Source organism: Nansenia antarctica (genome assembly GCF_963989245.1).
Source record: "Nansenia antarctica genome assembly, contig: SCAFFOLD_25, whole genome shotgun sequence".
NCBI lineage: Eukaryota > Metazoa > Chordata > Actinopteri > Argentiniformes > Microstomatidae > Nansenia > Nansenia antarctica.
In genome coordinates this window covers 2,111,963-2,125,972 of record NW_027662493.1, presented here as the reverse complement: position 1 = coordinate 2,125,972, position 14,010 = coordinate 2,111,963, and the positions used below count along the sequence as shown (strand labels likewise).

At 44.1% G+C, this 14,010-nt stretch overlaps 1 protein-coding gene across 1 annotated transcript; it reads right to left on the bottom strand.

Moving 5' to 3' along the window:
• Window positions 1-592: 592 nt before the first annotated feature.
• On the bottom strand, window positions 593-10,839 carry LOC308175600 (interferon-induced GTP-binding protein Mx3-like; the record flags this gene model as incomplete). Its single annotated transcript, XM_080551236.1, has 13 exons — window positions 593-814; window positions 1,071-1,208; window positions 1,613-1,789; window positions 1,897-1,973; window positions 2,426-2,584; window positions 2,786-2,927; window positions 3,323-3,424; window positions 5,771-5,849; window positions 6,076-6,274; window positions 6,405-6,543; window positions 6,620-6,774; window positions 6,905-7,042; window positions 10,650-10,839. The coding sequence occupies 13 exons, from the start codon at window positions 10,837-10,839 to the stop codon at window positions 593-595; spliced, it is 1,917 nt and encodes a 638-aa protein (XP_080407362.1).
• Window positions 10,840-14,010: the final 3,171 nt, after the last annotated feature.

Sequence of the window (14,010 nt, the reverse complement as noted above, 5' to 3'; positions counted from 1 at the left end):
GATTGTTTATCGCTTATGCACTCTTTGTATTCTATGGTCCCAGGACACCAGCTAAACAATACAGTACATTAATAAAATAACAAAACATGTATTTACAACTTGCATACAAATAAAGTAAGATAAACACAAATACTCAGCATTTCTCTAGTACTACTTCAAGCACTCTCAAGATGACAAGCAAACTCTGCATGTCAGGCCAGTGTCTACTCTAGAACTGTCTACTCTAGAACTGTCTACTCTAGAACTGTCTACTCTAGAACTGTCTACTCTAGAACTGTTTACTCTAGAACTGTCTACTCTAGAACTGTCTACTCTAGAACTGTCTACTCTAGAACTGTCTACTCTAGAACTGTCTACTCTAGAACTGTCTACTCTAGAACTGTCTACTCTAGAACTGTCTACTCTAGAACTGTCTACTCTAGAACTGTCTACTCCAGAACTGTCTACTCTAGAACTGTCTACTCTAGAACTGTCTACTCCAGAACTGTCTACTCTAGAACTGTCTACTCTAGAACTGTCTACTCTAGAACTGTCTACTCTAGAACTGTCTACTCTAGAACTGTCTACTCTAGAACTCAGGCCACTGTCTACTCTAGAACTCCACCAGATAGATGCGTGCTTGCGTCAGGCGTTTGAGACGACTCTGCAGTATCGCCCTCTTGCTGCCAATGTCAGTGTCCTCCATCAGCAGCTGCTCCATGTTGTCCTTGTCCTGTATCATATGCAGCATCTCACTCTGCAGCTGATCAGGTAGGTGCAGGATCAGGTAGCGGATCACCATGTGGACCTGATCCGCCAGACGCTGGCTGGCAATCTGGTGAAGACCAGAAATAAACATGACTAAATGGCAGCAGGGGGCAGGGACTATGAACTTTCTCTCACACCATCACACTTGTACACACACAAACATGCATGCATGCAGACACGCATACAGACCAACACAAAGGACACACACACACACACACACACTTGTGCGGTGCATGTGTGAGTTTAGAAGAGGAACATGTTGGGGCTCCTAGGGAGCCATGTGAGCTTGAGAGGGTCACATCAAAGTACTGATTGACACTTACTTGATAATAGGACTTGAGGTGCAGCAGCATCTCCTGCAGAGAGGCCTGGTTGTCCCTGTAGTATACATGACTCCTCCCTGTAGGGAAGCAGCTCATTTGAATATAACATTGATACCAGACAAAGATATACCAGAATGGCTGCATAGAGATTAGCATTGGGGGTATGTGACTTTGCCTGTGGTATATGGATGCCGTATGTACATAACTATGTACATATTTAAATACTGCCGTATGTACATAACTATGTAAATATTTAAATACTTGTGTTAATAAAAAAAAAACACAAGTAAAAACACATTGATGCTCTCTGACTTTGGCCCTAGTGGGATTCAGAGATCATCCTCACCACTCTTTAAGACAGCCGGGGCTTTTTCCACAGCTAGTACACTGTTTCCCCTGCTGATCCCTCTGCTTCTGCACACAGCAGAGAAGTGATCTTGCTTTCCACAGGAACTGCATGTGTGTCCATATGAAGGGCATTTTTCCCTTTTTCTTTCGTGTTTTCCTCCACAGTATTGGCATTGTATGAAGTTCTGTGTCACTGCTTTGCGTATGTCCTCTTCCTCTTCCTTATTCTCCTGCTCCTCCCTCTTCCTTTTACCCAGGCTGTGGCTGTAAGTGCTGTCCTGGGTGTACACTATCAGCTCCATCTTGAACTGGGTCCTCAGCATAGACTCGGCTGTAATGTCATTCTCCAGCTTAATAGCTTCGATCTTAGTCTAGAGGAGAAGCAGGCGTTCATCTTACAACAAATGGTGGTGCAAAATAATATACGCCAACTGGTGATGGACGACTGTATGGCAATATACATTAAACAATTTTATACCTTAGCTGTTTTCAGGAGGTGAGGAAATCCGGTGAAACTGGTCCGAGCCAGCCGTATGAATTGATTTCTCATAGCATCTAGAGAAGTATCAAAAGAAAACACTTGGACTTTTGCCAAACAACAAGACAGAACAAGAAACAGATCCAAGTGTGCTGATACTATTCTGACTTACTTTTTTTCTCTAACAGTTGTTTTTTTTTAAATGTTTTTTTGTGGGGCAGTCCCACTCATATTTTTCATTTTATTGGACAGGCATAGTGAAGACAGACAGGAAAGTAAGGAGAAGAAGGGAGAGAGGTCATGTCAGCAGGGCATGGGCCAGATTCAAACCCACGCCGACATGGGCATATGTGTGCACTGTAGACCGCGGTGCTAACCACTGGACCACCCCAGGCCACGTAACAGTTGTTTTTAATACTTTAATCCCAACTGGCACTCTTGCAGCTCACTGAGAGCTCTGCAGCGGTCCTGTAAGCTTTCTTCCCATATTTCCAATTCCTATATTTTTATATTCTTAATAAACACATACCTGATATGTCCTTAAGCATCTTGACCGCTGGTTCTTCCAGGTCTTTCATCTGGTCCTTCACCATAAACTCAAATGTCTCGTAGTTGGTAAACCCTGGAAGCTCTCTTCCACGGTACATGTCCTCATAGTCAGCCACCTCTCTCTCAATCTTCTTGTTAACTGCAATATCAAATCTCTTAGAACATTATTTTGATGTCAATTGATCAAGTTCATGAGCAACTACGTATGCAACATGCAAAATGGCAAAAAATAAATTTATATTTCAAATCAAGGTGTCAGCATTGGAAGTACAAGTTCTTAATTTTAGGATTTTCTTTTTACATTGTGGGCAAAATATTTAAATTTAGATACGGTACCCACAGGTCACTCCAGAGTGGTCCAGATGGACCTTCCACTTCCCAAACTCTTTTCTGAGCGTGGAGAAGATGTTGAACCTTTCTCCACTCTGCAGCTCATCTCCGGTGGCCATACTGATAGCATCCTGGGTGAACGCTGTCACTTTCTGAAACATGAACATGAACATGAACATCAGGGAGAGAGTGGTGGTGTGTTGAGAAATAGCAACCAACAATTAATTGATCTAATTTAATTTAGAATTATTTTGGGGAATTGAAGAAAGCCACTGAAGTTAATTCTTATTGAGTCAGACCCTCCCCCCCAATTTTAGAATCTTAGATGTTGTCAGATCCCATAAGAAAGGAGGTGGAATCGCCTCCTTTTTCAGAGACAGTTTTAACTGCAAACAGGCATCCTTCTGAGAATTCTTATCATTTGAATATCTTTCAGTCGTTTTTAAATGTTCCACTCAAATTCTTTTTTCGACAGTGTTGTGCAGCACGAACCGCATACTAGTCGCACAAGTGACGCAGAAGCATGTAGAGGCCTTAATGGACATACATCGACCAGGAAGTTGCTGCATCCAGTGCTGCATCTCTCCAGTTCCATGCGTGTCTGCGCCAGCTTAGCTTCAATCTGTTCCTCCAAACGAGGAAGGGATTTCTAGAAAACAAAACATAAAGACCTTCAAAGTTCATTACATGTCTGTCTTAACCCTCCGGTTGTGTTCCCGGTCAAATCTGACCGAGAGCAACTTTCATCAATCATAAATATTGTGTTTTACATTTGATTGCCTCAAGGCCTTATGATATCCTCCACACTAGGCATTTGAACATATAAAATTGCTGACTAACCACTGGCATTGAATTTTGTGGTTTTAGTCAACTTTGTAACATCGGTGGTGTTCCCGGTCAAAAATGACCGCCATAGGAAATTAATGGATAACACAAGTTGTAACAAGCTACAACATTCCAGGATGTATCAGACCTGTTCAAATACCTCATATATAAAGTTTGACACATTTCAAACTAAACAATTAGGTGTTTGTTATGGGAACCCTTCTCTTTCCCGTGCTTATTTGCCCATCCGAACCAGACCTTCCAGACTAAACATTGTTTAGTCTGGAAGGTGTGGTTCACCTGGGGTGAAAGAGAAGGGTTCCCATAACTCTGGAAGGTATGGTTCTGATGGACACATAAGCACGGGAAAGAGAAGGGTTCCCATAAGAAACACTGAAATGTATCAAACGAAACAGGTGTTTGTTATGGGAACCCTTCTCTTTCCCGTGCTTATGAAATGTATCAAATGAAACAGGTGTTTGTTATGGGAACCCTTCTCTTTCCCGTGCTTATATGCCCATCCCCCCACATGAACCACACCTTCCAAACTAAACTCTCACAGACCCCCTATATAAAGCTTTATTTGTGCTTTGCTCTGAATTCACTCTGTGAACACAATGAGTAAGCGGCTGTCTAAGCGATTATCTGTCAGAGAGGCTCTCGACCGAATTTTTGAACCAGATGAAGAGGAGATTGAAGTTGAACCAGAGATAGAGGAGGATGTCTCAGAATTGGAAGACAACACCGATCCTGACTTCGATCCAGAATGTTATGAGACAGACGGCGAGGAAGAGGCCCCTGAGGAAGAGGCCCCTGTGGAAGAGGCACCTGAAGAACAGGCACCTGAGGTGACATTCCAGTCCAAGGGTGGCAACTTGCTCTGGTATTCATCCTCCCAGGATAGAGCAAGCAGAGCGAGAGTGGAAAACATCATAAGGATGACACCAGGACCAACGCGGTATGCTACATCTCGTGTGGATGACATCAAGTCCAGCTTCCAACTGTTTTTACCAGAGTCCATTGAGGAAATTGTACTGGACATGACAAACTTGGAGGGGAGGCGTGTGTTTGGGGACACATGGAGAGCACTGGACCAGGTAGACCTTCAAGCCTACATAGGTCTGTTGATTCTAGCAGGAGTATATCGGTCAAACAATGAGGCTACAAAGAGTCTGTGGGATGCGGAGTGCGGGAGGCCTATATTCCGGTCCACTATGTCATTACAGCAGTTTCATGTCCTGTCGAGAGTTATCCGATTTGATAACAGAGATACAAGACCTGCCCGCTGGCGAAATGACAAACTGGCTGCCATCAGGAACGTTTGGGACAGGTGGGTGGAGCGCCTACCACTGATGTACAATCCAGGCCCTGAGGTGACAGTTGACGAGCGCCTGGTCCGTTTCAGAGGTCGCTGTCCCTTCAAGCAGTACATCCCAAGCAAACCAGGCAAGTATGGAATCAAGATCTGGGCAGCATGTGATGCCAGGAGCAGCTATGCCTGGAATATGCAGGTCTACACGGGAAAACCTGTTGATGGAAGGCCAGAAAAAAACCAGAGCATGCGTGTTGTGCTGGACATGACAGCCGGTCTCAAGGGGCATAATATCACATGTGATGACTTTTTCACCTCATATGCGCTGTTGAAACGCAAGCTCACCATGGTGGGGACAGTGAGGAAGAACAAGCCTGAACTTCCCCCTGCGCTGGTGTCAACCAGAGGGAGAGAGATACTCTCATCAAATTTTGCACAGTACCGGTATATGTTGAGATGTTGAAGAACTGATCCAATGTGTTGTTTGGCAGAGATATATAGAGTTTCAGGGTGTAACTGGCCTTCTTATTTGAAATTCTCAAGAACGGAAATGAAATATTAAATTTCTACTGTGTATTTAGTCACATTACAGTAATTTGGTCATATCTATGTTCATTTTTTAACATCTCACAGGTCTCAGCTTTCACCAGGTACCAAATTTAGCAAATTTGACCATGTAGTTTTGGAGATATGAAGCAGTTAATCAGACCGGTCTAATTAGACCGGGAACACCAAGGATGGGGGGGCAAACATGAACACAACCCAAAGGTTAAGATGTTCAAAGGCCACAGAGGAATATAGGAAGTTCCACAACTTGGAATATAAAGTGCAGTGAAATGTAATGAAAGACGAATTCACCTCAAAATGGTGCACCAGTTCCAGGGTTAGCTTCTCCGCCAGTTTAGGGATGGTTGCATGGCCTTCATCATAAAGTGTACTGTAGAATAAGAAACATGCTAAACCCAACAAACAGCTTAAATCCCAGCTTATAAATTGCTTATAACGAGCTTAAACACACTTAAATAAGTTTTCACATTTGTAAAATGTTATGTGGGGCAGTGAGTTTGTTATAGGGGAGCGTGTTAGTCATAGGAGCCAAAGCTATAGACTGCGCCTTTAAGGTAAAATAAGGGCTATTTGAAAATATATGTAAATGGTCTGACCTGAGATGTGCGTGCTCTTTGAAGAAGGCCTTCTCCCTCCTTGTGGCTTCGGTCAGTGAGACCTGCTCCATGATCTCTTTCTGGCCCCGGCACTTGACTATCATGTAGCCTTTAGTCAGGGGGATGACCTCATTATGAACAATCTCAACCACGGTCTCCTCCGTGCCTTTGTCAACCAGGTCAGGCTTGGTCAGGATGCCTGTGCAATGATAAACACACACACACACACACACACACACACACAGTTATATCATCATGATTCATAAGGATCCAGCCTCCTTTCTAATAATCAAATGTGCAATGCATAAGATTAATGTTTATTTATTTACCTAAAGTCCTTTCCCCCTCTGGGTCCACCTCCTGTGCCATCTTCAAAGCCTCTGTGGTTGCTATGTCAACGTTGCATGGCACAACTACCAAGCTGATTGTTTCTTGCCTTGTGATGAACTTCCGTATCAGTCTCTTGATCTGGAAATGTAGATGTACATTGTCAAAACTGCCTTTTGTTTTCACAATCTTTAGTGAGGGAGGACCGTGCTTTTACCTGCTCCCCGATGTTCTCAGGTTGACCCTTGACAGCCACCCTGGCGATGCCTGGCAGGTCTATGAGTGTGAGGTCTGGCACATCAGGGGATGCTATCTCCAAGCTGATGAGGTCATCACTGATCCCCACTCCCACACCAGCCATCTCATCCTGGGCTGGAGGAGGGGAGGCACAAGAGTACAGAATGTCACTGAGAAGTGATGGAAAGGACAGGAGACATAGGGGAGAAACACACTGACTACTGCCAGGCACCCCATGATGTGTAGTGCAGTAAAGTGAACCCACCTTCTCTGATTTCATACTCCACATCTGAGGGGTCGTCAAACTCCTTCACATAGTCCTTGTAACTGATTTTTCCATGCCATTCCTCTCCTTGTCTCGTTCTCTTCATCTTCAGCTCAAGAGGGCATCTAGTCACAATACCTACATAAAGGGGAGGAGGAGCGGAGGGAAAAATGAAATAATATAATAGAAAAGTAGACCTCGGCCTACACAAAAAAAATTGATACAAATAACAAAAAGTAAACAATTTCACTACATAATTTGTGATTACGCTAGGTGTTTATACGTAAATACGTTGTGAATGATTGGGTCTGTTCATATTAATTCCCTTTACACACCCCCTCTGTCCACCTGCACTTGTTTTTATGCCCCCATACGCTCATGTCTGCTCATTCTCTGCTTTTAAGCTTTTCTGTGTTAATGTTAATACTGTTTTCTAATGTTTGTTGGCCTGTTTCGTAAGTGCTTATTGCTGTTGTTGTATTTGGTGGCTGTGTCTCAGTGGTTATTGTTGTACCGTATTTATGTTTGCTTGACTGTGTCTCAGTGTGTATCGTTGTATTGGTTTGTTTACTGGCTGTCTTGGTGTCCATGTTGTATCTGTCTTGGTGTCCATGTTGTATCTGTGTTGGTGTCCATGTTGTATCTGTCTTAGTGTCCATGTTGTATCTGTCTTAGTGTCCATGTTGTATCTGTCTTAGTGTCCATGTTGTATCTGTCTTGGTGTCCATGTTGTATCTGTCTTGGTGTCCATGTTGTATCTGTCTTGGTGTCCATGTTGTATCTGTCTTAGTGTCCATGTTGTATCTGTCTTAGTGTCCATGTTGTATCTGTCTTAGTGTCCATGTTGTATCTGTCTTGGTGTCCATGTTGTATCTGTCTTAGTGTCCATGTTGTATCTGTCTTAGTGTCCATGTTGTATCTGTCTTGGTGTCCATGTTGTATCTGTCTTGGTGTCCATGTTGTATCTGTCTTGGTGTCCATGTTGTATCTGTCTTGGTGTCCATGTTGTATCTGTCTTAGTGTCCATGTTGTATCTGTCTTGGTGTCCATGTTGTATCTGTCTTAGTGTCCATGTTGTATCTGTCTTGGTGTCCATGTTGTATCGCTGTGTTGAGTCCCAGCGCTTGTTGTTGTATTATTGTCTTTCCTGACTGTGTATCAGTGCTTACTGCTGTATTGTTGTGTTTGCTTGGCTGTGTCCCAGTGCGTTCTGTTGTATTGTATTGTCTTGTGTTGCCTGTCTGCTTTTTGTGCTTACTGTTGTGTTCCATTCTTGATGTCCGTTAGTGCTTTTGTTGTATTGTTTGTGTTACATGTAGGGTTGCCACCCGTCCCTTAAAATACGGAATCGTTCCGTATCTGACAGTTAAAAGATGCGTCCCGTTTTGAACCAATACGGAACGCTGTTTGTTCCGTATTTTCAATCCACCCGCATTGCGTGATTCCTCCAATATATCATACAGAGCTGCCAAGTCTTTTATTTTAGAAATTCCTTTAAATAAAGCTACCGGACACGAGTTTCGTGGCATCTTTCTCCATGCACGTTAGCTTGAGTCTGCAATCGAAGCGGGAGGCGCGCGCTGCTGGAAGAACCTGTGTTCACTCGAGCTGCACGTAACGTAGCAAGCAGGGTTGCCAGATTGGGCTACTTTTGGTCACACTGGACGGGTGGATTCGGCAGCTTTTAGACTGGTTGGGCTGGAAATGGTCAATTCCGTCTGGCAACCCTGGTAGCAAAATATGTGCATGTACGTATCTGGTACTTTCAAATCGCAAGTTGTTTCATCGTCTGTTCTCTTTTTCGGGGTGATGGAGGAGAGATTGGCAGTGAAATATCCATGATGGGACTTTGCTCATCATCCTCCGTCCTCACACTCATGTTTTCCCCGCTCTATTAATCTTCTGTTATTCAACACGAGTGTGAAAACGGATTGTATCCTTTATCTTGCACCACAAACAAGGGGTTAAACTCGTTTGCAAACTATGCAGTAAAAATGTGGAACGCCCTTCCTATAATCTTAAAGGAGTGCAAAACACTGCCCACCTTCAAAACCACTCTCAAAAAACATTTACAGGAGGCTGCAATCCGTAACTGGACCCTCTAAATCAAAAATCAAATTAAAAGACTACACCCCCACCTGGACTACCCTCTATATATTCTTGTTGTTTTGTTGTTATGTCTCCCACACCCCCCCCCCCCCCCACCTGAAATACCCTCTGCACATACTAGTTGTTTTGTCCCACCCCCCTACCTGGTCTACACTCTGAGCAAACGCAATGTTATTATGTCGCCCCCCCCCCCCTCCCCCCCGCCTAAATCTACTGGTGTTTTTGTACCCCCCCCCCACCATGACCACACACTGTACATACTTGTTGTTTTGTCCCCCCGCCCGAACTACCCATTGTACATATTATATGTCTGTCCCCCTGCCCGAACTACCCACTGTACATACTTTGTGTTTTGTCCCCCGCCCCCACCTGTGGTGTATGTCCCCACCTGTCCTACCCGCTGTACATACCTTATGTTTTGTTGTATTGTTCTTCCCATGTTGGATGTATGTTTATCGTGTAGATAGTACTAGTTATTTGTCTGTATTATCTTGTAGATAGTACTAGTTTTTTGTCTGTCTTACATGTAACGATGAATTGAGTATCAAGGACCCCAATTGAAATAAGCCAGTGGCTTTCTTGGGTTTTTATCCTGTTAGTTGACCTTGTATGTAATATGTACTTTCATGTACCTAGTCCTACTTCTGCAAATCTTCTAATAAAGTTTTCAATCAATCAATCAATCAATCTCAAAGACACTATGGCATACAGTTTCTAAAATTCACTTAATATTCACTTAATTTGGGTGAGATGATAGGCCTACTTTGCAACTTTACAGTTTTGGTAACAGTTTTTTGTTTCTCTACTGTAACATAATATAACATTGTTATTATTATTATTATTATTATTATTATTATTATTAAATACAATGTACAATACAAATACAACAATTGGGGGTCCCTCAAAAAAAAGATCCCAAAGGCCTCATTCTGACCCAGGAAAAACCCTGGTATGTCCTGTATAACATGATAGCCATCTATGAGCAATGCACTGTATATAAGATGATGACCACGGGTCTTTCTGCTGCTGACCAAGGGGCTGAGTCCTGTTGATGGGGCCCAATTTTCTTTTAGAGTCTGTAGGCTACTGTATTTGTTTATTAAGACTTACATAAATATTATATATTGTCTGAATTTGTCTTGTTTTATCAAATGTTACAATAATTTTTATTTCTTGTGCTGGTTTATTATGAACAACATGTAAAATTGCAGGAAACTAGCACAAATAATTGTGTGGGAGAGAGGGGCCACCGCTGCCAAAACGTGCACAGTTTTGGGTTGCTCCACCGCCAAAAAAACTCACTCCAAACTTTTGGTGAAACTTGGCAGCCCTTAAGGCTTTATTTTTACGATGTTTAACTTATGATATAGCACTGGCGCCCCCACCCCGCCCTTGGACCCGTGGTGGTCGTGGTCCCGAGGAGCGGGGCCCGAGGGGTGTCCCTTATTTCTCTGACTGAAAGGTGGCAACCCTAGTTACATGCTTATTGTTGTTTTGTTTTTAACATGTTTTATCTTTCAGCCCTCCTCCCCTTTCCCTTTATGAGGCAGGCCGGCATTGTAAATAAGAATGTTGTTCTTAATTGTCTCGCCTGGTAAAAGAAAAATATAAAAATAAAAGACTCGTGTGAACTCACCGCTCCCCCTGGGTAAAGCCACCCCCGACAGCGCTTCCAGCACGGAGCTCTTCCCCGAGCTCTGGTCCCCGATCACGGCTATGGCTGGCAGCGCCAGGTCCCTCTCCACCCGCAGGGAACGGAGGGAGTCGATCAGGTCGATGCAGGGACGCACCTTCTCCTCATACTGGTGGTTCAGCGTGTTATTCATGAGGAGATCAGTGTTTAAAGTGTTTAAAGTGTTTAAAGTGTTTAAAGGAAACTTAAAGCTCAAAGCCGCGGGTGAAGTCAATGCACTTGAGATGGAGAGAGGATGGATGACTTCTCTCATGTGACGGTGAACGAACAGGTTCAGTATAATGATACAACTGTTCAGGGGAGTGGCATGGGGGGGAAACCGATTCTAAAGGACGCAATGTGAGGAGAAAGCTCTTTAACTTTCGTTTCCTCAGAGAGTCACGTGCCTATTGTCAGCTGACCAGGGTTTTTCCTGGTTCAAAATGAGGCGGATGCCTACATATTCCGAGTAGGGTCCAACTGCGCGCATCAAATCCATCACCCGGAAATGTGATGTACCATACGTCATCATACCGCGCCTGCATATTTGCATAGACTACGTCATCGCCTTACTACGGTAACGGTGGAAACCATGAATCGCCTTACTACGGCCTTACTACGTTGGAAACTACGGAAAAAAACTAATATGTAGAGTACAGTCCTATCAATTGTTCGAAAAGGAGTAGGAAGAAGCCTGTCCTACCCCTGTTTATACTTAACAATTATGCTTACATTATATAATCCAATTAATTAATACATATATTTCAGTAGTGTAATCAATGGGTTTAAAGTGATTTTATATTCATTTCCCCATATCTCCACACAGTAACTCAAATAGGGTAAGACAAGACAACAATATAGAGTATACAACATCCTCTGTTCCAGAATATGTTTTGCCCTGCACAATACTGCAATACTCCTTGATACTTTGGATCTAACGTATCTTATATGAGATTTCCAACAGAATTTACTGGGCTTAAAGTGCAGACTCTCAGCTTTAGGTTAAGGGTATTCACATCCAAATTGAAGGAAGGGTTTATGAATTATAGCTCTTATATATAATAACCAAAAGTAATTAGACAATTGACTCAAAAGCTGTTTCATGGGCCAGTGTGGGCTATTTATTCCTTCATTATTTCTTTATCAATTAAGCAGGTAAAAGGTCTGAGTTGATTCCAAGTGTGGCATTTGCATTTGGAGGCTGTTGCTGTATACGCACAACATGCAGTCAACAGAGCTCTCAATGCAACTGAAACAGGCCATCCTTAGGCTGTAAAAACAAAACAAAAATCCATCAGAGAGATAGTGGGAACATTAATACTGGCCAAATTAACTGTTTGGTACATTCTGAGAAAAAAAAGAATGCACTGGTGAGTGTGATGACATGGACATGCATGGCTTCCAATGGCACTGGGTCACTAGTGTTTATTGATGATGTGAAGACAGAAGCAGACAGATGAATTCTGAAGTGTTTAGGGATATTCTGTCTGCTCAGATTCAGACAAATTCAGCAAAGTTGATTGGATGGTGCTTCACAATACAGATGGACAATGACCCAAAATATAATGTGTAAGCAACCCAGGAGTTTTTTAAGGCAAAGAAGTGGAATATTCTGCAATGGCCAGAGTCAATCACCTGATCTCAACCCAATCAAGCATGCATTTCACTTGCTGAAGACAAAACTAAAGGCAGAAAGACAAACAAACAACAACTGAAGACTGCTGCAGTAAAGGCCTGACAAAGCATCACAATGGAGGAAACCCAGCATTTGGTGATGTCCATGTGTTCCAGACTTCAGGCAGTCATTGCCTGCAAAGGATTCTCGACAAAGTATTAAAAATGAACATTTTACTTACTGTTGTGAAGGCCCACAGTTTAGTGCCAGTTTTAGTTTCCCCAAACCAGCCCTATTTTGCCCCTAGTATTTCCTTTGTTATTTTCTATACAATTATATACGTTTCGTGAAGTATATGTATTATTCTTGTAATGTTTTATGCATATGTTTGATGACGTAGTATCCGGGGTGTGTCTGTGACCCGGATGCTACGTTCGGTGGTGGTATATAAGAGACGGAAGGGCGGAGTCAGTCAGTGTGTGTAGAGAAGCCGAACGAGTGAGAAGTAGAACGAGAGAAGCAACGAAGCCGATCTAAGATGGCGGATTCAGCAGCGAGCACACCGTGCAGCAACTGAAGACGCCAGGAAAAGCGATTCTTGAGTGAGCCACTGTAGCCTGTTAGTTGTGTTCCCGTTGGACCGTCTTGCCAGCAGCCGGCTGTTCAACGTGGGACCAAGCGGGACGCCAGCTGGACATTAATCGTCGTCTCCACGAGCAAACACAGACTCCAGCGGAGCTTCAACGCGGACCACTTCATCGACGCACATGCCAGTCAACCAGGCCTCAACGCGCACCACGCCACTGGACTATAAGCCGGTTCAGGCCAGAGACTGTCAGTGAGTGATTGAGAGTGTGTGTGGCCGGCCGGGTGGGAATGTATATATGGGGATGTATACAACCGTCGTGTAATAAATGTGTTGTTCATCTGTAATACCGTGTGTTAGTTGTTTGTAGCTTCAATGCTAATGCTAGTTGTTTGTAGCGCTAATGCTAGTTGTTTGTAGCGCTAATGCTAATGCTAGTTGTTTGAAGGCTAATGCTAATGCTAGTTCCCTTGCTAATGCTAACGACCTTAACTGCTAGTCTAACGGTTTGCTGTCGCCCCCTGCCTGTATCCTCTTATACTGCCTATTTAGCTCCCTTAGTTAGATAACCAGCCCTTTCCTAAAAGTATACAGTCCTTTTCAGCTACTCCCTGGTTACATTTGGTCCTTCGAGCCGGATTGGTAGTGTAGTGATAGCATGGCTGAGCGCAGCCAACCAGACCAGACAGTTACCCCCCCTTCTCCGCCCCCTGAGCCAGAGCCACGACCACAGAGAGTCCCGCGGTTGCCTCCGAAGTTACAGGAGTATGAGCTTGAGCTCGAAAGCTCACTGAGTGGTAGCGAGGAGCGCACTCCACGGGATACAGTGGTCGGAGAGGCCGAGGTGTCCGCCGGCGAGCAGGTGGCTAGCACTGAGACAGCCCTCAAAGAGCACCAGCCTGAGGATGAGATGGCAGAACCGCAGGGTTTTGCCGTGGAAACGGAAGAACAGGAAGGAGAGGCCCGGTCCGACAGCGCCTGCGGGCGGAAGAGGGAGGGCCTCAGCCTTAACGATCTGCCTCCCAGTACGGCGCGCTCGAGACCTAGCTCCTGCCGCTCAGTGGCTTCCTACCGGTCCAGGGCTTCCGTGGGCAGTTCTGCCTCTGGGGCGGATAGCCTGCACT